The sequence below is a fragment of the Mixophyes fleayi genome, chromosome 4, assembly GCF_038048845.1.
Source record: "Mixophyes fleayi isolate aMixFle1 chromosome 4, aMixFle1.hap1, whole genome shotgun sequence".
NCBI lineage: Eukaryota > Metazoa > Chordata > Amphibia > Anura > Limnodynastidae > Mixophyes > Mixophyes fleayi.
Window position 1 is genome coordinate 210105949 of NC_134405.1, and position 26218 is coordinate 210132166.

General features: G+C 39.2%; 1 protein-coding gene across 1 annotated transcript in view; it reads right to left on the reverse strand.

Annotated features, from left to right (window-relative positions):
- LOC142152523 (sodium-coupled monocarboxylate transporter 1-like) overlaps nt 1-18498 on the reverse strand; it is a 45481-nt gene extending 26983 nt beyond the window's left edge. Inside the window, exons 1-9 of the mRNA XM_075209248.1 lie at nt 18118-18498; nt 15799-15864; nt 15115-15166; nt 13015-13082; nt 8431-8585; nt 7839-7979; nt 5472-5601; nt 3489-3577; nt 1726-1835 (exon numbers count right to left, since the gene is read on the reverse strand). Of these exons, the coding sequence (XP_075065349.1) occupies nt 1726-1835; nt 3489-3577; nt 5472-5601; nt 7839-7979; nt 8431-8585; nt 13015-13082; nt 15115-15166; nt 15799-15864; nt 18118-18468 (1162 nt within the window). The 5' untranslated portion in view covers nt 18469-18498. The remainder of the gene's footprint in view (nt 1-1725; nt 1836-3488; nt 3578-5471; nt 5602-7838; nt 7980-8430; nt 8586-13014; nt 13083-15114; nt 15167-15798; nt 15865-18117) is intronic.
- Nucleotides 18499-26218: the final 7720 nt, after the last annotated feature.

Here is a 26218-nt window from a genome sequence, read left to right on the forward strand (position 1 = left end):
TACACATCAGTTAATATTTATAAATGGCACTCTAGTTTGTGACAAGTAACCAGATTTTCTGTGTACTCTACAGAGAGAGAGAGATAGAGAGAGAAATAAATGCTGATTTATACACATATACTACATGGTTGTCCTAATTCCTGGATAGTCACGGTTTTTAAAGATTTTTTCCATGAAATTGAAAATAAAGTCATTTTTTTGGCCACAGAATTTGAATCGCGTACAGCTAAAATTGTAGAGCGTTTGCACATAAGATGCATTATCACGCACAAAATGGGAAAGGGAATTGGCCCCCATGTGTCTTCCTATGGCATGTATGTTAAAAAAAAAATTGAAGAGGGGACTGCACCTTTAATATCAGCTGGCTCCACCAGAGAGAAAATAATTGATTTCTCTACATAAACCTCATTAGATAGATTCACCTAACCATTCTTGCCTGTCTTCCAGCAATTATTTGCTAAGTGGAAACTGTATTTTAAAATGCCATTGTTGTGCAACCAATACTGTACGGAAAGAAAACTAAATGAAATAAAATAGCTGGAAATTGATTGCCCAAAAATTGAACTAGGTTTAAATTAACAAATAATTGCACAAACTGTATACTGGAAAAGTTGCTCATCTGTATGTATTTATATGCAATTCTATGCATGAGTTTGGTTGAGCATAGTCATGTCTATAACATGCCTACCCATATCCTACTTATCCAGCTGCTCTAATAACTTTTACCTTGGTATGAAGGCTGCTGTGTTTAATGTTAAATTCAGCATTGAGGTCGATAAAGTTGATAAATTCAAAGTTCAGTAATGGGCAGCTCGGTCATTTAAAGGACTTGTCCTCTTCAACTGTAGTTCTCCCCCCCCCCCTCGCCCCGTTCTGGATGGAAGTTCAAGGTCACCCCAGGTCAGAGACACCCTTTTTTTGTACTAAAGTCACCATCACCCAATAATACTCTATCCTTTTTCCTTCCACTGACAGGAAGTTTGGCATTTGGAATGCAAATTCCTGTCAATGGAACGCATGTGCATTCCACTGCGGAAGGAAAAAGGATAAAGAATTATTGGGTGACGGTGTCTTAAGTACAAAAAAAGGAAAAGGCTGAGTGTACAGAGGCAGGTACAGGCGGCTGCTGTGCCCCCTTGGGCTTGCGCCCTGGGCAACAGCACAGTCCGCACCAGCCTAGTTACGACTCTGGCTTTAACGCAGCGAAGCTCAGGGCTAATTGAATACCCCCTGAATCTATAAAACGAGTTACACTGCGTAGGTAAATAAAAATGGCTGCTACCCTCTTAGCAGTTTCCAGCTTAGATATCCATCAGTCTGGTAAAATAATCTACAGCAAATATAAAACAATATTTTAAAAAAGTAATTACTTGTAAGATGGGAAAATGAGGTAACTGTCCCCTGGGTTTTTCTTATTTTAATGTGAGGACCTGCACTAATAATCTATGAGGCCATTTACTGGATCATAGTGGCCCAATCAGCAGCCACACAGCAGATTTCACCACAAGGCTCAGCACAGAATATTGCTATAGCCATGATTGTCCAATGCAATTTCTGCATTCTTAGCTGTCATAGCCTATTGTAAACAACATGTAGAGGTGATTGAGGACCTGTGGTTTCCCCTTACAACAAACATTCAGCCACCTCCTGCATTTATGCCATAGCACTAAATCCAGCATGCAATTAGACGCAATTGAATGATAATAGTTTGTAATAGAAACTCACTCATTCCTTTCGACAGCCATGACAACTTTTTTTCAGAGAAATTTGTGTACGGTTTTATAAGGTCTTCCACAGTTACTGCAGCCAATGCATTGATACTTGATGAGACTGTGCTAATGAAAGGAACATTTCATAGATTACATCTAATTAAATATATGTAAACATAACTATTTCATTATCTCCTATTTTAAAATTGAGATATTAAAGTACCTGATTTTTCTGTCTCAGATCACTAAATGTAGTCCATACTTGCCTACTCTCCCGGAATTTCCAAAAGGCTGTCATCGTGTCATTAAGCCCCCCCCAGCTATCCAATGCCGTGAATTTCGGCATTTTATAGTGGGGGTGGAGCTTTGGTAACCAAAGACCTCACCATGTTCCCTCATACCCCTGTCACGTGACTTGTCCTCCAGGATCCCCCATAGGACAGAGTCACACATTCGGCAAGTGTGATGTACTTTAATGCAGATTATACTTTGGGTTTAGTTCAAGTTTGGGTGCAGTGTATATCAGAATATATTCTGGCATGTTATCCCTCAAAAATTATGATAATTATTCTTATCATTAATTTAATGTACAATCATAGAATGAAACAGAAGGAAAAATACTTTTTTACAATCTAAACCTGATGTGTGGAATGAAAACAAAAGACACAAGTGCCTGGTTTGTACAATGGACTAGTCCACAAGTATGCAATATATTAAGGGCTCAAAAATATTTTAAGGATCAGTTTTCATTTAAAAATGTTTAGTCAATATGGTTCATTTACTAAGATTGTATTCAGTGCACAAGGCATTGTGTAGTAAAGAAAAAAATAACAATAACATTTACATCTGCTTCTGCAAATTGATCACAACACAGACACAGTCAGATGTGAAGATTTCATAAAAAGAATAACCAAAAGTGATTAAGTAGACAAGACACAGATCATACATAAACCAGTAAACGCACCGTGAACTGGATAGGAGCCTCAATGACACAGTCTGCGGTGAATCTTGTCATTTTGGGGCCAAAATGATGCGATTTGCGGCGGCCCGCGCCCTCCCGCCCTTCCACCTTGCCCTCTGCCCAGAGGACAAAAACTCACTTGCCAACATGTCTGTCCTATTGCTAAATGGTCTAGAGCAGGCTTGGCTAACCTGTGGCACTCCAGTTGTTGTGAACTTACAAGTCCCAGCATGCTTTGCCAATATATAGCAGCTTATTGCTGGAAGGGTATGTTGGGACTTGTAGTTTCACAACACCTAGAGTGCCACAGTTTAGCCAAGCCTGGCCTAGAGTGACACACACTGTAAATGCTGTCAGGGCTTCACTAGTGGTATATAACTGTGTACACCCCACAGTAAACTATAACATGACTGGGACATGCAGCTCAGTATACACAGATATAAACATCATGGGCCTGATTCTTTAAGGAAAGGAAAGCAAAAAAAATTGTAATTTTTCACCTGGGCAAAACCATGTTGCATTGGAATTTCTCCTGTAGCTAGTGACTGATTGAATTATTCTGTTAAATTTAAAATATCGGGACAGATTTATAGTTGGGGTAGGACATGTCCTAGATCAACTTCAAATGTCAGTTTAAAAATAAAGCTATCAAGTATTTGTGTGCCACATTAAAAAAACAGTACCTATTTTTCTTAGGTGCAAATTAATAAACTAATTTGCACCCCTTGCATTGTAACATGGTTTTGTCCAGGAGAAAACTTGTTGCCCTACTTTCCTTAATGAATCAGGCCCCATGTGCTGAACAGTAGAATGCTTACCTCAAAGTGCCACTGTAAGCACAGGCTACAAATAGGCCGGGCACCCCCGGGTAGTTTCGGAGTATATCCAGCACTAAGTAAGGCATGAGCTGTAATAACATGCAGAGTTTAATGCCATCAGACAACTGTTACAACATAATATAATAAGCACAGCGTGAGAAGAGACTCATCAAAATCATAATGCCAATTTCATATATATATACATATATATATTAATGAGTCACTGTACCAGTCATTCTAGATGTGCATCAAGATATAATGTGCCAGTCACTGCAATATGAAGTGAGCATAAATCGTGCTATACAGATTTCTTTTTAATTTTATCAAGAACCAACAGATTCATGACATGCTTTCATATTGTTCTGGGAGTAATATAACAGCTTATAATAATTAATAATATGAGTCACACAAATGTTTTCTTCACTAAACAGTCAATAAAATGATAAATACATTTCAGTTTGGACAGTAAAACAAATTAATGATTTTATAGGGACTGGAAGCATATATGCTCTAAGTGCATCTAAATAAAAGATATTGGTTATGTTTCGTGGTTCTCATATGTAGTTGTGCTTTGTCAGCAGTAGTTCTATTAAACATTACTTGTATTTCTTTTAAAAGAGCATTATGTAAAGTGTAGGTGGCATCTACGAATAGGAAAACAGAGACATTAGTTGAGCGCAATTGATATCTCATGCCTTTGGTTCTAAGACAGATTCAGAGACACATCCAGTGATTGACACAGAGGGCTAGATTTACTAAGCTGCGGGTTTGAAAAAGTGGGGAGGTTGCCTATAGCAACCAATCTGATTCTAGCTTTCATTTATTTAGTACCTTCTACAAAATGACAGCTAGAATCTGATTGGTTGCTATAGGCAACATCCCCACTTTTTCAAACCCGCAGCTTAGTAAATCTAGCCCCGAGTCTGATAATGAGTGTAGACAAATTACAGCACTGGTCCAACAAATTGACCCTAGTCTCTCTATCTCTGTCTGTGTGTGTGTGTGTGTGTGTGTGTTAGGGAATTTAGACTGTAAGCTCCAATGGGGCAGGGACTGATGTGAGTTCTCTGCACAGCGCTGCGGAATTAGTGCCGCTATATAAATAAATGATGATGATGATGATGATAAAGTACAGATCCATGAGGTACTCCATTGGTAACCTTTCCCTCCTGTGAATGCATTACATTTAATATAACTCTCTGTTTTCTATCCTGCAACCAAGATCTTATCCATTCAACCATCTTTGAATCCAGTCACAAGCTTTCAAGTTTATTTAACAGTTTACGATGTGGGACAGTGTCAAACAGCTTACTGAAATCCAGATAAGCTAAATCTACGCCCTCCCTTGATCTATTACTTACTCAATCAGTCAAAAAAGACAAGAAGATTTGTTTGACATGATTTTCCCCCAGTAAATCCATGATGTTTGGGATCCTGTAAATTACTGGATTTGAGATAATTTACAACTTTTTCTTTTAAGAGGGTTTCCATCAATTTCCCTGCTACTGATGTAAGGCTCACTGGTCTGTAGTTACTTGCCTCTTCCTTGCTTCCACTTTTGTGCAGTGGGACTACATTCACTCTTTTCCGGTCCTCTGGAATTTCTCCTTTAAGCTATTTTAGTATTCTTGGAAGTATCCCATCTGGCCTCATTGTATTATCCACTTTCAGTTCTGAGAGTTCTGTTATGACCTTCTCCTCTGTAAATGTACTTGTGTCTACCTAGGTTTTATGAGTATACTTGCAAATTAATTGTGGCCCATTCCATGCTCTTTCTGTAGTGAACACTGAGCAAAAATAATTATTAAGATGATCTGCTATTTCCTTGTCTCCCTCAACAAGACTCTCACTTTCTCTCTTTAGTCTTATTATTCCTCCTTTTATTTAATTTATATGTGAGGAAACAGTACACAACTCAGATAACAGCTACATTCCTTATGCCTTGCTATGAACTTTCTTGGGAATTTTAGTATAATCAAGTACCTGGTCAGGAGCAGACACACGTTTTGAGGTCCATGGGTCACAATCCTTATATACTGAGTAGAGAATGAGACCTGAGAGCACAGCACATGCCAATATAAGCCATAATCCTATCAGGTTAAGGTACAGAGACCTAAGAAATGAAATACAAAGCACAACAACCTCTGACATATTAATATACTAGGGGAATTAATTAAATATATGATAATTTACCCTTACTGTAATTATACATCACCAATATTATTGTCTGTGTCGATACAGAGGCACAAGGCCATAGGCGGATCCCTGAGGTGAATTCTAGTTTGACTGAATGTATGGCCAATCATTAAGACCAAGATGAGACACACCAGGAAGAGTTGCTTAGCAACATAAGACTGATATGAGGTGAAGAGATCCTGTGTGGTGAGAGAGTGACAGCCGGGGACCTGGAACGGAGGGGAGGGTGTCTCAGGATTCGCCAGAAAATTTGGGGGCTGGTCTGTGGCCTGCTGCCATGAGGGGCAAAATAACATTACGACCGAGAAAATAAAAGTGAAATGGGACAGAAATTACCTCACAGTGTGGCTTTACAACATTTTCTGAAGCAAGCAGCACAAGACTAAAAACCATTTTCTCTGGATTTCCAGTGGTACAAAGTAAATAGCGAGAGGATATGTTTGTAGAATTGGGAGAAGGATCAGAGCTTTGTTTGAGCTTGGGATAGTTTCAGATCTTGAGCTAGACTTGCTATTCAGACGTCTGCTTGGATTATGTCTTGAGTTAACACTGCTGTAAATATACGTTTGAAACTTTCTATAGTTTCAAAATTGGAACTTGGGTTAACTTTATGGCTGTGTAAGACTTCAGACTTTTTAATTTAATATTGAAAATCTAAGGACTATCTTGGTCTAGCAGCATGAAAACGGAGACTTTCCTCTTTAAAAAGTGACCTCTCATCTGACCTTTGTATTGTGGGATCTTAGTTAATGCTATCTGCAATACAGGCTCTATTATTAGCTACTCTAATAGTAGACGCAGAGCAAATGTCCCTTTATTAAATCAGCCCTGAGTGGTGTCAAAGGTAGATGTTAGGAAATATTGTGATATTGTTTCTTGTTGTCACTATTGGGTATATTGTACTATTCTATTAAAAGGATGAATATAAAACCCACTGTATAGGGCGATTTCAAGTCTACCAGTAAGTTCTACACTGAGTAACCCCCTCCCCCTCTTATAGGTGTCTTCTGTTATAGACAAGACTGTGGTGTTTTGTTCTATATCTGCAAAACTAGCTATATTAGCAGTGCTATAATTGCCATACACATATATAAACAAGCTGCTCCAGGTGGAAGTGTCTCAAATACACAAAGCATATACCCCACATATCCCGGTCTGGAAAGAGACTGTACTCAGCTCAGATACAGCATAGAGTTTAAGAAAGGTTTTTGAAGCGTGAGTAAGTGTGAGTAAATTGTTTATTTGTAATGGAATATAGATGGGTAACTCTCCATATTCTCCATATAGATAACAATGTTGCTAACTAATATATCATATCCATAGACCTAAGTCTAAAGAAAACAATTAGCTCCACTCCACATTGCCCTCTATACATCCCCCTTCAAGCTTCCACTGACGTATTAGAGTCACCCTGCTTCTACCAATTTTATACACATATCCTACCAGCTACATTCCCTGATCCACTCCTGGCATTCCCTATCTGTCCACATACCACCATAACCTACCCAGCACTCTCTGCTCCCAGGGTAAGCATTATACAAAGGGCAGCACGGTGGCTTAGTGGTTAGCACTTCTGTCTCACAGCACTGGGTTCATCAGTTCGATTCCTAACCATGCCCTTATCTGTGTGGAGTTTGTAAGTTCTCCCCGTGTTTGCGCGGATTTCGTCCGGGTGCTCTGGTTTCCTCCCACACTCCAAAAACATACTAGTAGGTTAATTGTCTGCTATTAAATTGACCTTAGTCTTTCTCAGTATGTGTGTGTGCGTATGTGTATGTTAGGGAATTTAGACTGTAAGCTCCAATGAGGCAGGGACTGATGTGAGTGAGTTCTCTACACAACGCTGCGGAAGTAGTGGCGCTATATAAATAGATGATGATGATGACTATATTAGACATGGATAAGAGAAACTCTTTCAACTCTGAGAAAGATAATTATATGTCATCATGAAACCAGATCTTTTCACAATCTCTTACTCAGGAAGTGATTTTTCAAAATAGCAAAAATGTTGTGTCTTTTCAGCTTAACCTACTTAACTAACTTGTTCTCCTTTATTATCAGATATAAATTATATAGCACAAAGGAATTCATTAAATGACTCAAGGGCAATGATGTCTTTTCCATATGCATGATAATTATACAAAAGCAACTCACAATTTTGCTTGAAATCTGGTCTTACAAGCTATGTATCTTTGCACTTGAGATTGGTTAACCCCATAGATTCCCGTCCACAAAAATGTTCCACCAATCACAATTGTCCAAAATGTGTGTCTCCGTAGAGGATTGGGATCAAAGCTGTGTAAGATAAAAAGGAACATGTATAGAATCAAATAATTTGGAATATGAGGAATACACAAAGGGCCCAATAACAATTTTGTCCACTTGTATATAGACTTATTCATGCCTCTTCTATTCATGAATTTTCTATTACCCCCAAGCAGCAGTAATAATAACTTTTCCTTTAGGTTTTCAGAACTTTCTGGATAACAGGTTTCCCAGATAAGAGAGCAGGGGGTAAATGTATGAATGTCCGATTTCTGCAAGTCGCTGGAAATCAGCAACTTTGCAGGTAAAATTTAAAGCGGCGATGCCTTTACAAGCCATCGCCCCTTTAAATTTTCACTGCAAAGTCGCCGATTTCCGGTGACTTGCAGAAATCGGACATTCATACATTTACCCCCAGATCACTGTAATAACACATTTTTAAAACATTAAGATAAACTATACTAGAAGTTAGTATACTTACTCCCAAAAATTCAATCTCCCACCATGATAGGAATCATTGATGATAGTCTGGATTCCACCTTGCACCACCACACCTCTTATGATGACAGCTATGAAACCTGCCACCATAATTACTATCTGGAATGCATCTGTCCAGATTACAGCTTTAAGACCGCCCTAGGTAGGAAAACAAGACAATATGTTATAATGTAGAACTTTGCTTTTTAATATATCACTAAATGAAAGTAGTAATAATAGTACTATATAACAAGCTATGTGTCTCCCTGATATGGACTGAAGACTCATTCAGAAATAATGTTCTCAGAGTGCTTGTAGAAGCAGTGTACCAATGGTGGTGAAAGTCCCGTAAAAGGTAAGTGTCCTGGGCATAGGAAACCAGCAATTTTTTCAAATTTGACACAAGAAGGGAATTATTTAAAAAAATATATTGATCCTGATCCTGAAGTTCCCATTTCACTTAATCTTTCACACATGCTTCTGTTTCAATCTTTTGCTAAAATCTGATATGGTTAACAGCTGCTTAAGGACTATAGCACTCTGGAGTAAGGGTAGAAGAGAGAGAGATTCTGCAGATTTGTTAAGCTTCATACATCTGAATAATCAGTTTACAGTGTCCTAGGTATCCACAGCAGCATGATTAGTAAACTCCGTATTTGAGGCAGAAAAAATAATCGTTTATCGGGTGCCAGGGGTGGGTGATTATCTTTTCTATATCAAGGGACATGAACAATGGATACTCTCTGTTCCTTTAGTTAGGAGGGGTGGATTCCACAGCATAATTGTAGTCCTGGGTGGAGTTCTTCTGTAATACCTATTTTAGAAGAGTTAGGGCTCAGGCAATAGCACATCCCTCCGGCAAATATATACAAACAAAAAGTGTAAGGGAGGCGTTTTTCCGCTAATAATTATTAATATTGATGTTACTAAGCCTTTTGCTTCTCAACTGATACTTTATGAATTCTCTGTGACAAAGAAGAATCTATTCCATTATTACCAGTAGTAGATGTTCTTCATCATTTACACACACTGATAAATTATTTCTAATTTTATACTGTGTACATGTGTTTGATCTATCAAACAATGTACACAGCACAAGTTTTCACCACAACAGTAAACGTAAAGACCTGCCCTTGCAGACAAGTTTATAGAAAGTATACCTTTAAGACTACTCAATATTCAAGATATAGTACACCCGGGTCCAATGGACATACTTAAACACAATAGAATAAAGTTGTATGGTTCAGTATGTAACAAGATGTATATACCAATGTGTGTCCATTTAAAGTAATTTCAATATAAAACAACTGAACAAGCAGCAAAGAAAAAAATAACATAAAAAGTAAAATAAAGTAAAAGTAAAACAACTACTTAAATACAAACATTCTAGAGGAAAGTAACACATACGCTATATCTTATTCTAGACAAAGATATTCCTTTTACTCCTAAGATGCATGTCCTTAGTTGATTGTAGAGCTCTTCACAGTTAATGTTGATGTACACATTTTTCTATGGCTACTCGGTGTGAGCACCCAGCTAAGCTTACCATCTTACAGTGAAAATCATTAATAAATAAGGAGCTATCATTCTGCAAATAACATAATTACATAGGGGTTGCCAATCTATATTTGATAAAATATAATATCCATGGATGCAAAGTTCATACATGATATGATACTAGATTACTAATAGATTCATTAAAGTGCTAATCTCTTAAACTGATCCTTGCACATAAAACTGCTGAATGTATAACACTATATTTCTGTACCTGTAACCACTGCTACTGAGACAATAAAAATGTAAACCACGACCTTTAACCTGTATTATAACTTTGCCTTTCTTTTCTTTTATCACAAAATGTTATCATTAATTTTGTCAAATATAATGTTTTAAATTCTGTAAAACTGTATTTTTTAAAAAAGAAAGAGAACCCATAAGGAAATGTATGATGAATGAATGTAAACAAGCGAGCTCAGGAGACACAGAAACCTCCTGTGGAGCAGAAGGGCAATATAGAAAAGTGTGACCCAGGCTTATCGCAAAGCAATAAGGGAACATAAATGGAGATAAGATGAAGGAATAAGAAATCAGAGACAATAGTTTGAAAGGCCATGACAAAGCCAATGTGACCAGTAATATGCATTTTACTTATAGGGCGGTCTCTATTGTGTCCACTTGCATACATCAAACTTCCTTCTTTATCCCATCTTTTACCAGAACTGATAATTAAATCCTTTACCAAATACTACTTTCTATCTTTAAAGCTGCACTTTCAACATAGAAAATATTTTACTAATGTGCCTGTAAAGGGCTCTTCCTGAACTCAACTTGTTGACCTGTGGATATTTACCAAACTGACCTTTGAGAAAAACAAGTGAACATCTGGAAAGACACTAGGGGGTATATTTACTAAACTGCGGGTTTGAAAAAGTAGAGATGTTGCCTATAGCAACCAATCAGTTTCTAGCTGTCATTATGTAGCGTGCACTAAATAAATGATAGCTAGAATCTGATTGGTTGCTATAGGCAACATCTTCACTTTTTCAAACCCACAGTTTAGTAAATCTAGTCCTAGGTGTGTATGGGATGTATAGCTCGGATGAGGCACCTTGGCCACACCCCAGTGCTACAGTCCTCGTTGTGCTAGCCTGGATTCGGAGGCTAAAGGTATTCGTCAGATATATGCCCAAAGGCCTTCCTGTTCTGGTATCTTTCTTTGGCAGCAGAGGTGAACCATGAAAGCTTTTTGCTTTCCCTGACACTCAGTGATGACATTTCCATGGGTCCTCTGGCTCTTTTCCAGAGATCTCTCCTCAATCTTGCCAGCTGCCACTATCCTCAGTGCTCTGTCGCCATCTTCTTGCTTGATACATTGCCCTCCACCATCGTCAATGTACCGCCACCTTCCTCTGTCTTTGTCTGGTGTCTCTTCTCACTTTGGAAGTTCTTCACTGCTCCTACTCTACCGTCGGACTGCGCGTGCCCACTTGCAACGGTCGGTAATATGGCCATAGTGAGGATGCAGTGTGATGATGTTCCGAGCCCTGAATGGTGCCCACTGTCTGCTGATTCTGCTGATTCAGGGCTCGGAACATCATCACACTGCCCCTTCACTATCGCCATATAATCGACCATTGCAAGTGGGCACGCGCAGTTCCCGTGGTGAGCTCTAATTGGCTTAAAATGGTGACCTCTGATTGGACTAAATAGAATCTTCATCGATTGCCAAAATTTACAAGTAAGTAGACGTCTTCTCCCAGGTACTTTTTCACATGGCCTTCAACTCCTCAACGTCACCTACAAGGCTCTCTGCCCATCTCCAACCTCCTCTCCATTCACACTCCAACCCATTCCCTGCAATCGGCCAATAATCATCGCCTCTCTCCCCTCTGATCACCACATCTTACTCCAGAATCCAAGATTTCTCCCGGGCTGACCCTGTCCACTGGAACAACCACTCTCATACTATCTGACTCTCCCTCAGTCTGTGCACCTTCAAACGGGCACTGAAAACTCACCTGTTCCTCAAAGCCAACCATCCATCCACCTAACCTTCTCTCCATGCTTGAGCTCCTCACCATGCTTGAGTTCCTCACCTCTTTCTTCCCTCATCCCTTTACACGCTCCTCTTGCGCTAGGTACCTTCCACTGACTCTCCCTTGTGCCTGCTGTCTGTTTGCCGTCCCTGTAGAATGTAAGCTCTTATGAGCAGGGCCCTCTTTCCTCCTGTCTCTATACATTTTCTTCTGCTCCATCTTCACTGTACAAGCTATGCTTAAAGCTTTTGGAGTCTTGGTATTACTTTTCTTTTTTGTGTTGTTATACCCTGTATGGTCTACTGTTTGTAATCTGTACGGTGCTGCAAAAATCTTGTGGCGCCTTATAAATCAAGAATAAAAATAAAATAATAAATAATGGCCACTAGATAGAGCCTGTTCAGCTGTTTTTCCTGGGGCTCATTTATTTCTCTCACACCTCTTTTTAAAAACCAGGGTAGAGGGCCTCCTGTTTACACCCTCTGGCCCCTGACACTTAAAGATGGTGGCCTATATTGATGTACTGCTTTGGTATTACTAGACCTAGGAAGAGTGGACATGTTACTAATATAATTTCTTAGGTGGCACTGCAGCTTTAATACAAATTATTGATATAAACTAATTTGTTTTTTCCACAGGCAGTAAGAATGAAATTTTATATTGAAGGCTTCTGATTGTCATCAGAGAATCCAGACTAGGTCACATCGTCTGTGAAGAGTGCAGTGTTCTAGGACAGCCTACCAGCACTGAATCTGCTCTAGCCTTAAATCAATTGAGACACAGGATGTAGAATAAGAGGATGGAGAATGTATTACCAGTTATATACACTTTGGGGTACATTTGGATTAAGGAACTAAAATTGTATTGAATGTATTATGCAGAGCAATCAAAGGTTGTGTGCAGAATAATGGTGTGCAGTTGTGTGTAATATTGTAATAATACCAACAGTTTCATATTCACATCATAAGAATGAGGATATTGAAATCTAGGTTTGCCTAGTGACAAAGTGCCCAAAATTACACATCAAAATTCTAAATCAAAAGACAACATACCAGTGAACAGTAGAAAGTGCACACTAATCCGGTTGCAATCATTGCCCCCCAAAGATTAAATCCTGAGACTGAAATAAACAAAACAAAAGTCAATTATATATATATATATATATATATATATATATATATATATATAAAGTAATATCATATGAAAACAAGAAATATAGCAATATGCCCAACTGTATAGTCCCCATCTAAACTCATCTTGGGTCAAAGCATCAGGCCTCACAGTAGAAAAACTGCAATGATGATGAACAGAAAATTGATTCATTTATGATGTTAGGAAATAGAGAGACATCTATTTGAACTTAAAGCACATGTATAGGTTAGGTCACACCCCAAAGAACAGCCTTACGCTTAGTTGTGTAGGAACTTTGTGCAATTATTGCAATTTTGTACTGTGTTTAGACATGTATACGGTTTCCAAACATGAGTCATAGCTGAGCATTGTCCTTCCAGCTCATTAACTTTCTTAATGTTAAATTTATAAATACACTTTAATATACTGGCTTATGTGTGAAGAATTATGCTTACACTTTTTAATACCACGTATGTTGATGGCACAAAGTAAGTAGACTAAATGGAAAACTAGTGAGGTATGTGTTTTGTGTATTGAGAAAGCTTTGTTCACTGGGCAAAATCTCCATCCCTTCACTTTAATATCTCATTCCCAAACCAAATCTTGGTTTAGTAAGTCTGGTTACATAAAAAGGCTTATGAGACTATTTTACAAAAGGTAATTTACAAAGGAGCAAAACTTGGGCACTAAGAGTTGTTCTACTTCCGCAAATGCGCCTTTTTATTCACCACGCGCATTCACAGGTCAACAACCACATCCTGGTTTTGGGAACTGACCCAGGAAAGCAACCTGTGTTTTCTAGGGCTCTGACTGGAAATCCGCATGAAATAAAGTAAAAATGTGCATCATACCACCACGTTAGGATTCTTGATTCTTAATTTCATCTTTCTTGTTTTCTCCAAAAATACTGTATACTTTAGCCTAATTTATGTCTCACGTCATCATGAGAGTAAGGGGATTGGAACTGCCTTTGTTGAAAAATTTTATTGCATTGTTCAAAATTTACCTAGAAATATATTTTCCCTTATACAGTGATCCTGGAAGGTGCAAAACGTGTCCAATTGAAAGTATTTGACAAGGCATCTCTGATGTAAACTTCTCCACCTTTTGTGGGGAGAAAGTGTACTTTTATTCCCCACTAAACATTGTGGACCTGAGTCATTAAGGAGAGCAAAGCAAAAAAGGAGTTAAATTGCACCTGAACAAACCATGTTACAATGCAAGGGGTGCAAATTAGTTTATTATTTTGCGCATAAGTTAAATACTGGCTGTTTTTTCATGTAACACACAAATACTTGATAACTTTATTTTTACACTGAAATTTAAAGTTGATCTAACACATGCGCTACCCCAACTATAAATCTGTCCGCACATTTTAAATTTACCTCCCCTCCAATGCAACATGGTTTTGCCCAGGTGCAAAATTACTCCTTTGTGCTGCTTTACTCTCCTTAATGACTTAGGCCCTATATGTCACCCTTGTCTATCTAGTCTATCTTGTCCAGCCCTTCAATCTCATTGAAATTATATTGACCATAAGATGAATTGCCCAAGTCCTCCTCATCAGAAGATGCTAAATTTTACACCCCTGTAGATGCTGCCATTTTGGGACCTAAATAAATACAATTCCCCATAAAAACGAGTTCATTCACACAAATATATGCAAAAATAGTATATTTACACTTGTTTTGCATTTTCGTAAGCTACCTTAACAAACCACCTAGATATGGCCATTATCCTGTACTAAAAGTATTATAGAAACTAACACAAAACACAACTGCCATATATATAAGCCTCCACTAAATAATTAAACCCAAAATCCTGCCATCATTGTCTAGATATGTAATCCTCAACCTTAATTTCAGAATTTGTTTCCCCTGGTTGCCAGGATAAATTGTCCTAACCTGTCCCAGGCAGCAATGAGCGTCATGCCACCAGCACCATGATTATTGGCAGCTCTAGTGCTACTTCCCACAGCATTAGGGTTGTTAATCTGTTTTTGATCTATATATTATACTAACCTTGATTCAGTGCCAGTGCAGGTGCGTATATCACAATACCAGTGTACAATATCTGGAAAGATAAACATAATTGCAAATTATATGCTTTTTTTCTGATCAATGGGGGATTATATTACCTATGGTTGGGGCAGTAAAACAGTGTCCAGAACTGTAGGGAGCCTACAACAACATGGTCCATCCCTCACACTTAGGAAAATCTGTAGCTGGCTGCAAGTCTCAATGTTGGGATTTATTTATGAAGAAAAAATAATACCAAACTATAGAAGTTGTGGAGGGAAAAAGTTAGCAACAAAATAAAACAAAACATAATGGGCCAAAACAAACGTATTGTGCATTTTTTTATATTCGGGAGTCTGTTGTTGAATATGGGTCTTGGTGCGCTCTGCTCTAAAAGCGAATACACTGCCGATACGTCCAATACCTATGTGGCAGTCCCAAAATAACGCACAGAAAAGAATAAAATAAAAACTATTAATATCAGCTGTTAATAATATAGTCATTAATGACAAAGCATAATACATGGGTTTTTTCTTCCATCCCCATAAAAAAACATTTATTAGGATGTTATGAATGCCTACTGTACATAAACTGCATTTTTACAATTGCTGCTGGTTACAAACACATATCTAGCATGTATACTGATATTCATACTTAAAAAAATGGAGCATATAATTTATTACTCACCATCTCTATGATAAAAATGAGTGTTCCAAGTATCCGCACATATCTGTTAAATCGTAGTTCTAAATACTATAAAAGAATTAGCATGAATCACTGTGAATGAGTACATTAAATAATAATACAGTCACAGAGAAACTGAGTCCACACATATTAATGACAATTTAAATATAACAGAACATTTCATAAATCACATCCATCGGTTTGCTGTATAGTCTGACAATAGTTTGCAATAATGAAGTTTTCATTATGTTTTTCTTTATGTAAATAGTTATGGAATTCCCTACCACGCTCAATCAGTATTTCCCACATTCTTCAAATCTTTGGATGCTCTTTGAAAACCCATCTCTTTCTTAGAGGTGATCTTATCCCCGTTAATGGCCTTTGCCTTGAATAAGCACATACAGCGAAACGCGCATCGGCATCTCGCTGCATGCACCGGCTGTGATCCTCTGATTATTAGGGGTTATAAGAATAGACACACTGTTCCGTCAAAGCCTAAGTTAGTTTAGAGCATTTAGAAGTTAGGCAGCAAATCACCTCCCGTTATTTCCATTGATAGAGGCAGCAGCGGCAAATTGAGAATTAGCAGGTCAGCTAGAAACATTTGGCTCTGCCTTCTCCTCACATTAGCTTACAGAGACTATCCAATACCAGACGTGGCATATGGACTGTCAGTTTAGGAAAATCTCAGTCTATCTGGAGGCATTGAATTGATATATGTGAGAATGCCCTACCTACCCTATATGAAATTTGTGTCTTTCTCATACATGACACTCCCCAATCTATATTGAAGAAATGGCATTTGGTGCATCCAGCTGATTTTAACTCACACATCGTTTGTCTCTACAGTACATATACTTTTATATATCACTGGATTTTTAATTACAATAATAAAAGCTAAGTTTTAATATATGTTCCATGACATCTTTACCTAGCAAATTGGAGAGTTCTAGTGCACATTACCAATCTCCTTTCTGTCCCTGTTATACATTACCTTAGTATAAGGTTGCACCCCATACAACACTATAGATAGGTTCAGATCTGTTTAACAGTGAATTAGTGGGTTTGTTGCTCTTATCCATTGGTGGACAGGTACTCTCTTTTTCCCTTTTCCCACATGATACGGATCATGTCCCTATTTTATGTATGTCCCTGTTTTCCCTGTGGCTTCTTACAAATCTAGGATAATAATACTAATAATTTAATAATAATAGTAAATTTTATAGAGTCATAAATATATTTTGTACCTGTTATATACTGTACAATTGTCTGCCCAGACTCAAGCGCATCAAATAAAACGGTATTTCAGTGCTGTTATAACAAGTTAATGTTTACATATCCTGATTCATAATGGAAACTCCTTAGCCAGTTAAACCCTTAGGGGGGTATTCAATTGTTCGGCTTGACGGCCAAAAAACTCGCGCTCTAAAACTATTAAAATTGCGCTTAAAAAATTGCGCTTAAAAACCGTTCATACGGTAATTTACTCGCTGCATTTCAGCTTGCAGCTCAGGGAGCTGCGAGCTGAAATTCAGCGAGTAATTACCGTATTTACGGTAATAGTTTTAGAGCGCGAGTTTTTTGGACATCAAGCCGAACAATTGAATACCCCCCTTAGAGGCAAAAAGGTGTATTTATTAAACGGCGGTTCCGAAGAACCGCCAATTCCCAGCCGCTTTGAAGTCATTTTCTTCAAGCGGCAATTTTATTAAAGTCCAACCCTGATGGGCTTTGCCTTTAATAAAAGTGTCATTTTAAAAAAATGACTTCAAAGCGCCAGGAATCTGCGGTTCTTCGGAACCGACGTTTAGTAAATAAACTCCATGGGTTTTACTGTTTTGGACACCAAAATGTTTCTACATATTCCATTAATCTCAGTTTCTCTTATAGTTTATCCAGTTCATGGCATTACATTACGAGTATGTTACACAACACTTTTGAAACATTTCCACCATTCTGTTCCCTACTCTCTGCATCTGATCATTTAAAATCCATGTTTTTTTACTTCTTCCATGCTCCTATATGTTCTTTTTCTGACCCCATATTTTTATCTCCACTTTCTATCCGTCTCCTCTACCCTGCTCACCTGTTTCCCTGTTGTTCATGACCCTGTTTTAGCCCATATTCTTACATTTGGGAATCTGATCTATGTTCTCTTTCACATATGTCTGAAAGATCTATATAGATCAGTATATTCAATGAACATAACAACATAATGTAAGAGGAGACAGGACAATTGTAAGTGTAATTGAATATATAATAATATAATTATATTATTATATTATTTATGTATTACTTAATAATAATCCCATTAATACATACCTCATATGTGCTTGTTATATTAAGTCTGTAGAAAACAGGAAGGAAGATTTCTGCACAAATAATAACTACCAGTGCATATGATATAGCAAAAATACTATACATCGCCCCAAAGCGGTATACATCAGCTGGAGTTCCTAGAATAGTCACTGCCGACATAAAGCTGGCAGTGAGGGAAAGAGCCACTGGCAGTGCTGTCATACTCCTTCCTCCCGTCAGGAATTCCTGTGATGTGGTCTTCCCCCGTCCTGCAAAGGCATAATAGACTCCAATAACTGCAGAAATGATCAAAACTGCAGCAAACACAACATAATCCCAAGGGGAAAACAATCCAATGTCTGTGGAAGCAGCCATAGTTTTTGCCAGTGGACTGCTTAGCACTGTATCCTAAATATGTGTGACTTAACTAGATTGCAGAACAAGTTTATAAATCACAATAGGCTGGGTCACAACTCTGCATGTGCCAACTTTGACGCAATAGCCAGAGGGAACTTGTCATTTATTTGTACCTATTAAGTATTATAAGTTGAAGGAGCTTTGCTTAAAGTAACAATGATTTCCACCCTCTAAAATAAATAAATCTTCCTAATAGCACTATGTGCTATAAAACTATATACAATTTCTTAATCATACATTGCAAAACTTAACATTGTGTGACTTTCTAGAAGTGAATTCACTGGCATGGATCACAGTTCTGTTAGTTGTGAGATGTTATCTAAATAAAACGTTGTAGGTGAAATTATTTTTTAATGGACAAGTTGAAATTTTGGACTTTTAGTTTTGTTCTAGAAAAATAAAAGAGACGATAATGAGCTGTGCCAAGATTACATTACAAGATTACACAAGTAAGGCATCTTCCAGCTGTTGCACCTATGTGTCGAAATAATTTGAATCCTGTTAATAGGTAGTAGCAATAACAAACCAGATTAAAACAATGTTTTCATTTATGTGCAAGCTTAAAAACATTGCTTTGGTTTTTGTTTTGTTGTTTTAAAAAAACTAAGATTGCACTACCTTCTTGTTCCTTTGCAGCATGATCGATTGCAAACTGAAATGACTTAAGCATGGAGTGTGAGAGAACACAGGCGATGCAACAACTATAGAGAGATACATGGATTGCTACATTCCTATTGTTAGACCCACATTATTAAAGTTATAGTTAGGCCCACAAAGTATTTGAGTTGGAGAACCTTGTTAACTGAGACTATTAGTTCTATTAGTAGACAGACACTGTGGGGAGTAAGTAGATATAGAACATGCAATAAACCAAATGTGACTTATACTTACATTGATCAAACAGTATTGCTCACCTGGAGGCTACAGTGAAGGGTAATTTAGAAGAATATCCTCAATAGGTTCACTGTCCTTTTCCCCAAGTATATGTATTTATAGTCCAACTAACATGTGAGTGTGAGAAAGGGGACTTATCCTCAATGAGCACTGCTGGTAGGTCTGGTCATCTGAGTTTTTAAATTGGGAGCCTGATGGTGGATGTGGCTGTGGTCACCTCAATTTGAAGCTTACCAATAATCCACAGTATGGGCTAATCATCCAGTTCCATCTGGGGGAGTCAGCACTGGCATCTTGTTAAGGTTGGTGGAGGCTTTCTGTCTGTCTGGTCGTCAGGCTCAGCAGGCGTCTAGGCCCAAACACTGAGCTACAGGCGACGAGTGCTTCTATTGTAGGTAAGCTTTCCGAATCCAAAGAGGGGCAGTGGATTTTACCCTCCAGCCCGAAAAAATATATTTAGGAACAAATCCAGGTAATGAGTATAAATTTCTACTTGGACAAACCATGCTGCGATGCAAGAGATGCTAAAGCAATTATTATTATTTTTTGCATGCAGGAAAAATACTGCCTGCTTTGCAGAATTACTTTTACACTGCAGTTTAGAGTTGAGTTGGAAGTGCTCCCTCCCAACTGTAAATCTGACTGCACAGCGGATCATGGTTTTGCACCTTAGAGATGGATTTACCAGAAAGGTGCTAACTCTAAATGAGGCCCACTGTGGTTAGCTAGCACTGGCTTTTAAAACAGGTATCCATGCTGAGATAAATACAGGACAAGAAAGGGAACACACAAGTATGGTTAGAGGCAGATAGAAAGCAGTGTAGAGTGTGTAGAGGCAAAGCTGGGAACTACAACAATATAATACCCAGGGCCATTTGTTTCATGAACATCCTTCTGCGCACGAGTCCCCCATACTCACCTGAACTCCAAAAGATGCATATGCAGACCTGTGGATCTCAAATCATTGTGGCACAGATATGTGTAACACCCCCTTCGGTATTATGCGTTGTGAGGGTGTATATACATTGAGTGATGTAGGTGCTTCTCACTTTTGTACATGGTTTCCAGTGCCTCCACCTGAATCATCACTTTCTTCTTCTTCTGTTCTTGAAATACCCCAGGGGGAGATTTGGGGAACCCCCTGCCCAGTACTAACACTGTGACACACTGCGTGCTGCAGAAGCCAATCAGGCACATTTATTGAACTAGAACCACTAAATGCAGCTTTTGTGATTTTATACAAAAATATACTTTGGCATTATGTTAAATAAAAGAGTGAACAATACAATACAATACAGTGCGTGTGAAAGTAGAGCACCAACTGTTACTATAAACAGCAGGTTAACTCAATACAGAAGCAGAACTAGTGAGCTGTGGTCCCTGGGGCAGCAAGGCGGGGAGGAGGGAACCGGGGCCCTCATCCCTCTGCATCTGCCTTGCAGCGGGCCCCATTATTTCCATAGGCCCCGGTGCATGACACCTGCTGCACCAAAGGTAGTTCCGCCACTGACTCAATAACTCTTAATAACTCAATAATATCAACGGCATAAGACAAAAACATTCATTGTTACAACTTTATACACAGGACCAATATATCATATGTTAACGCTCCTGATACTGGAAATCATCTCCAGTGTGAATGCATATATATTTTCTTATATTTTTACCATATACTGCCAAACACACATATACTTGCAGCACTCAAACACACCCCACAGATGGAGCAGTGCACTGCAAGTTGGGGCCCTTCTGTATTGTTATGTACGTTTTGTCGCTATCCAATAATGATTGTCGAATCTCGATTTGTGTTTCCAACGCACAAATATTTATTCTCAAAAAGTAGCAAAATAATTCAAGCAAAATAATAATAAGTACAGCCGTTACTTATCGCAGGCACTCTGGATTCAGTGAACAGTCATTCAGGTCTGAAGTCTGTGGTCAATGTGACTGAACACTAGATGAAAGCTACTGCTTATATGCAAACAGAAATACAGTAAAACAATGCAGATGGTATGGCTTGCTTCTATTGGTCCAGGCTTCAGGAAGGTCCAGGGGGTTGCAGATCATAGGCTAGTTCAAACGAAAGAATCCAAAGGTGGGGTCATCTCTCCAGGGGATGTGCTCCTTTCTTCCCGCCAATACTCCAGTTACAACTAGTCTATTAGAATTTTATAGTCAGCATCATAATAAAGGTTTATTCCGTAACATCAATAACTAGAGTATGCAATGTGCGATCTCTTTGCCGAATGCACTGGACAGCTGCTGATGTAAAGGGGATTAATATGATATCAGACATGACATATTTCCTTTAACCTGAACCATATGTATCACTAATATGCATATAACTTATAATATTACACATAAACACTACTATATTTCAACATAAATAACTATGTGTTGCAACTACGATTAATGTGTACTATTTACAAGTGTGTGTGTTTGTGCGAATGTATACAAAAATGTAAAAACTATTATTGCCAAGTGTTGCGGCTGGATACGTCCTTCCACGCCGTAGCGTGCTCTATGCATAATTTCAGACAAAGACAATCAAGTTTGCTCGATATTAATTGAAATTACTTTATCCAATTTGCTGACTTTGACAGCTCCACCTTTTGATAGTGTTATAAACTATCACATAATCACTGTCTCAAGTTCAGGATTATACAACACTTCTTCACAGACCATGATCTCGGTATCTCTCACCACCAATTCAGTCTTGTTCTCAGTGTTTCTCCCAGAAGACTGTTTTCCACACTTCAACACAGTAGGAACACATTTGACACTTAAACCAATTGCTAAGATGACACCCAGTATAAAGAGAAGGAGCTTACCCTACACTAGCAACCATTTCCTGTACCCACTCCCCCAGACCAGAGAACCATTTCACAGGGTTCAACCACAAGAACCAACCTGCCACCTTTTCCCCGGCCTCATATAACGAAGAATTATGGTTCCTTCGAAATTCCCATTTCAGTTGCAGAATTTCCTCCATCTTACGGTCTATAACCTCTTTGGGGTCATCTGTATTATTGGTGATGTACGTGCAACATTTGACACCAAACTGGGTGGCAAAAGTCACACAGTATCCACCAGTAATAGAGGTGAGATAATTCAGTACCAACCTATGTTGCACCAACTCCTTCTTGCACGCTTGTAGCTCCCTTCCAGTATACCTGAAAGTGTCATCATACATCTCGGTGATATTGTCTATCAATTTAGCTAGGTCTTGAATATATTTAAAATTTAAAGTTCCCCGTGCGGTCCTGGTGAGGTCTAGCGCAACCATAACTTGAAAAACAGCAGTTTCACTAATCAATTTTGTAGCTATGGGCTCCTCACCAGGCATCATATTTCTCTTGCCACGGTGTTCATACTGTGTGTGTATGTATGGTGGTGATGTAGTCTTGTGAATATCAACCATTTCTTCATGAGTAATAGTCATGATTTCAGGAACCAGTTTACCTAAAAAACACAAACCCTTGGAACTCGGAGTCACCCAGGAATAAGCTTTTCTCCCACAAACAAAGTACACGTCATCAGGGAGAACATAAGGAACAGTATGCCCATTAATTATATCACATAAGGTTTTGAAAAAAATTACACATGCCTAGTGCCTCCATTTGTTCAAGACACGTGTCAGCATGGATGACATTCTTACAATTACCTATAGAGTCCTTTCCAATGGATACTTTCTTATATTTAGTTACACGCCCTAATTTGTGGCATCCATCAACAGTCCTGCCTGTTGGTGACCTTGCAAGTCTCCCTCCGAAATGAGTGTGGCGAGCCATTGTCTGATCTGATAAGTCAGCTTCCCAATTCTCCAGAAGCTTTGCATGAGAGATGTTTAGGCACAGTAAAGATCTGTCTAAGGAGTATTGTCGAAGCTTCAGACTAGGGGACCTAGTGTTATTGTACCTCCCTTCTATGGACCTCCCTCCCCTCAATTCTAATACCTCAGAGATGTTTAGTGGGAATGGCACTAGTCCTATGTTATGCTGTCCCTGAGGCACATGTGAGCACACCCAGCACTCAGTTTGATTTAGAACCTTACCCACTAAGGAGTGATAATTCTCCAGAGGATGCCCGCCCATGTCCAGGTTACTGGTGGACTGGCATCGCTGGATGCACTTCTCTTCAACTAGGGAGTCACAGAACTTGCAGATACAATACTCATCAGACAATAGCCCCTCACACTGTCTCCGAGTTCCCGAGCTAGCACACCTTTTTATAACCCCTGGACCAAGCTTGATAATGGGCTGCTCTGAGTACTCTAGTAACTTTTCCTCAATCTCCATCTCATCGGTATCACTACCAGAACCTGCCTCTGTCCTCCATCCTCCTTCACAAAAATAGAGTGTGCTAGAAAAAGTAAAAACAAGGAAAATCCTGGAACCAAAGAAAAACAAAAACCGCCACTCCATCGCTGGAAAGATAGTTCTGAGGCAACGTCTCTGGTTCAGGTGTCTTGACTGCAGGCTTTAGGTCTCCCGGAACAGGTTTACGAGTGACAGATCGGTGTCGTCGGTCTCAGTTTTATCTTGCACTTTCTCCGGGTTACTGACTTTCCTGCAGTGGGTGGAATGGACCCAAGTGTCTCTCTCTGCAACTTCAGTGATATGGTACTGGTCAGCAGCACTTGGTACAGGCCTTCCCAATGGTCTGTTAAACAACCTGAGCGTAAGAAACTGCGGATCATAACATAGTCCCCAGGTTCAACATCATGACAGTTCGTCTCTGGCATACCAGGTGACAGCATCTTTAGTTTTTGTTGTTGTTGCTTTAGCTGTCTGCTCATTTTTATAAGATATTGTACAGTCACTTCATTATTACACTTTAAGTCGTCTTGTGGACTCACGATCAAATGAGGTTGTCGGCCGAACAGTAGCTCAAAGGGGGACAGATTAAGAGGAGGTCTAGGAGTGGTTCGGATGCTACGGAGGACTAGTGGCAAACTTCAGGCCACACCAACCCAGTTTCAGCCATTATCTTACCAAGCTTGTTCTTAATAGTACCATTTACTCTTTCCACCTTACCACTGGCTTGTGGTCGGTAAGGGGTGTGAAGTCTGCTACTGATTCCCATGAGCTTACACATATTTTGGAAGATATCACCAGTAAAGTGGGTACCCCTATCACTTTCAATGATTCTAGGGATACCGAACCTACACACAAACGCTTGTACAATTTTCTTTGCAGTGAACACAGCAGTATTAGTGGCTGCCGGATTTGCTTCTACCCAACTGAAAAACACATCAATACAAACTAATACATACTTTAGATTTCTGCAAGGTGGTAATTGGATATAGTCAATTTGTATTACCTGAAAAGGTCCGTCTGTAGGAGGGATGTGGGTTGGCTCATTTGGAATAATTTTCCTGACATTTTTCCTCAAACAAGTAAGACATGACATTGCCTTCTTACCAGCCTGAGAGGAAAATCCAGGAGCACACCAGTATGTTCTCACCAGTTTGCACATACCTTCTTTACCCAGGTGAGTCAGACCGTGTGCTGCTTCAGCCAGGCTTGGATAGTATGTTCTGGGAGCTACAGGCTTACCTTGTCCATCTCTCCAGAGTCCTGAGGACTCTTGACCACATCCCTTCGCCTTCCAGACCGCCTTTTCCTGCAGGGAACAAAAATCTTGCATTTCAATTAATTTCTGTATGTCTAATGTCTGAAAAACCATCATAGTCTCGGTCGATACAGTCATAGGTTGCCCTGCTGCCCATTTAGCAACTTCGTCCGCCCTGTTATTGCCCAATGACACCGGGTCTTTTTCAGAGGTATGGGCTTTACACTTTATGATGGCCAATGTCCTGGGTAACTGTATCGCTGTCAAAAGTCCTCTTATGTGTTGTGAGTGTGCCACTGGCGTGCCTGCTGCTGTCATTAAGTTTCTAAGACGCCAAAGAGCCCCAAAATCGTGCACTACCCCGAAGGTGTACCTAGAGTCAGTATATATATTAGCTGATTTACCTTTTGCCAATTCACCAGCTCTCCTTAATGCTACTAGTTTCGCCACCTGGGCTGAGTGAGGTGGGCCAAGGGGTTCAGCTTCTACAACATCCTGATCGTCTACAACAGCGTAACCAGTACATAGTTCTCCCGTCTCTGCCTGTCTATGACAACTCCCATCTGTATAAAACGTAAAATCTACATTTTCTAAGGGGGTGTCACGTATGTCGGGCCTCGCAGTAAAGGTCTGGTTCAGGTATTCCATACAGTCATGCATATCAGTACTCTTGCCAAACTCATCATCACCCAGTGTCTCATCACCTCCCACCCTTTGTGTCTCTAGAGACACATATGGAAGGTATGTAGCTGGATTTAAGGTGCTACATCGTTTGATGGTGATGTTTGAGGGTGCCATCAGAGCTAGTTCCCACTTTGTGAATCTAGCTGAAGAAACATGTCTGGTTTGAGCTGAATTTAACAGAGCTGATACAGCATGGGGTGTATAGACAGTTGAATTATGTCCTAATACTACGTCCTCGCTATTACTTACCAGAAGAGCAGTTGCTGCTACACTTCTGAGACATGTTGGGAGTGATCTTGCCACAGTGTCCAATTGTGCACTGTAATATGCTACCGGTCTGCTAGCATCACCATGTTTCTGTGTGAGGACACCTGCTGCAAAACCATCAGCTTCCGTACAGTATAGCTCAAAAACCTTTTCATAATCAGGTATTCCCAATGCAGGTGCTCTAGTCAGACTATCTTTGAGATTAAAGAACGCTTGCTCTGACTCCTCTGTGTGTACAACATGTTCTGGTTTTGAGGAAGAGACTAGCTCCTGCAATGGTAATGCCAGA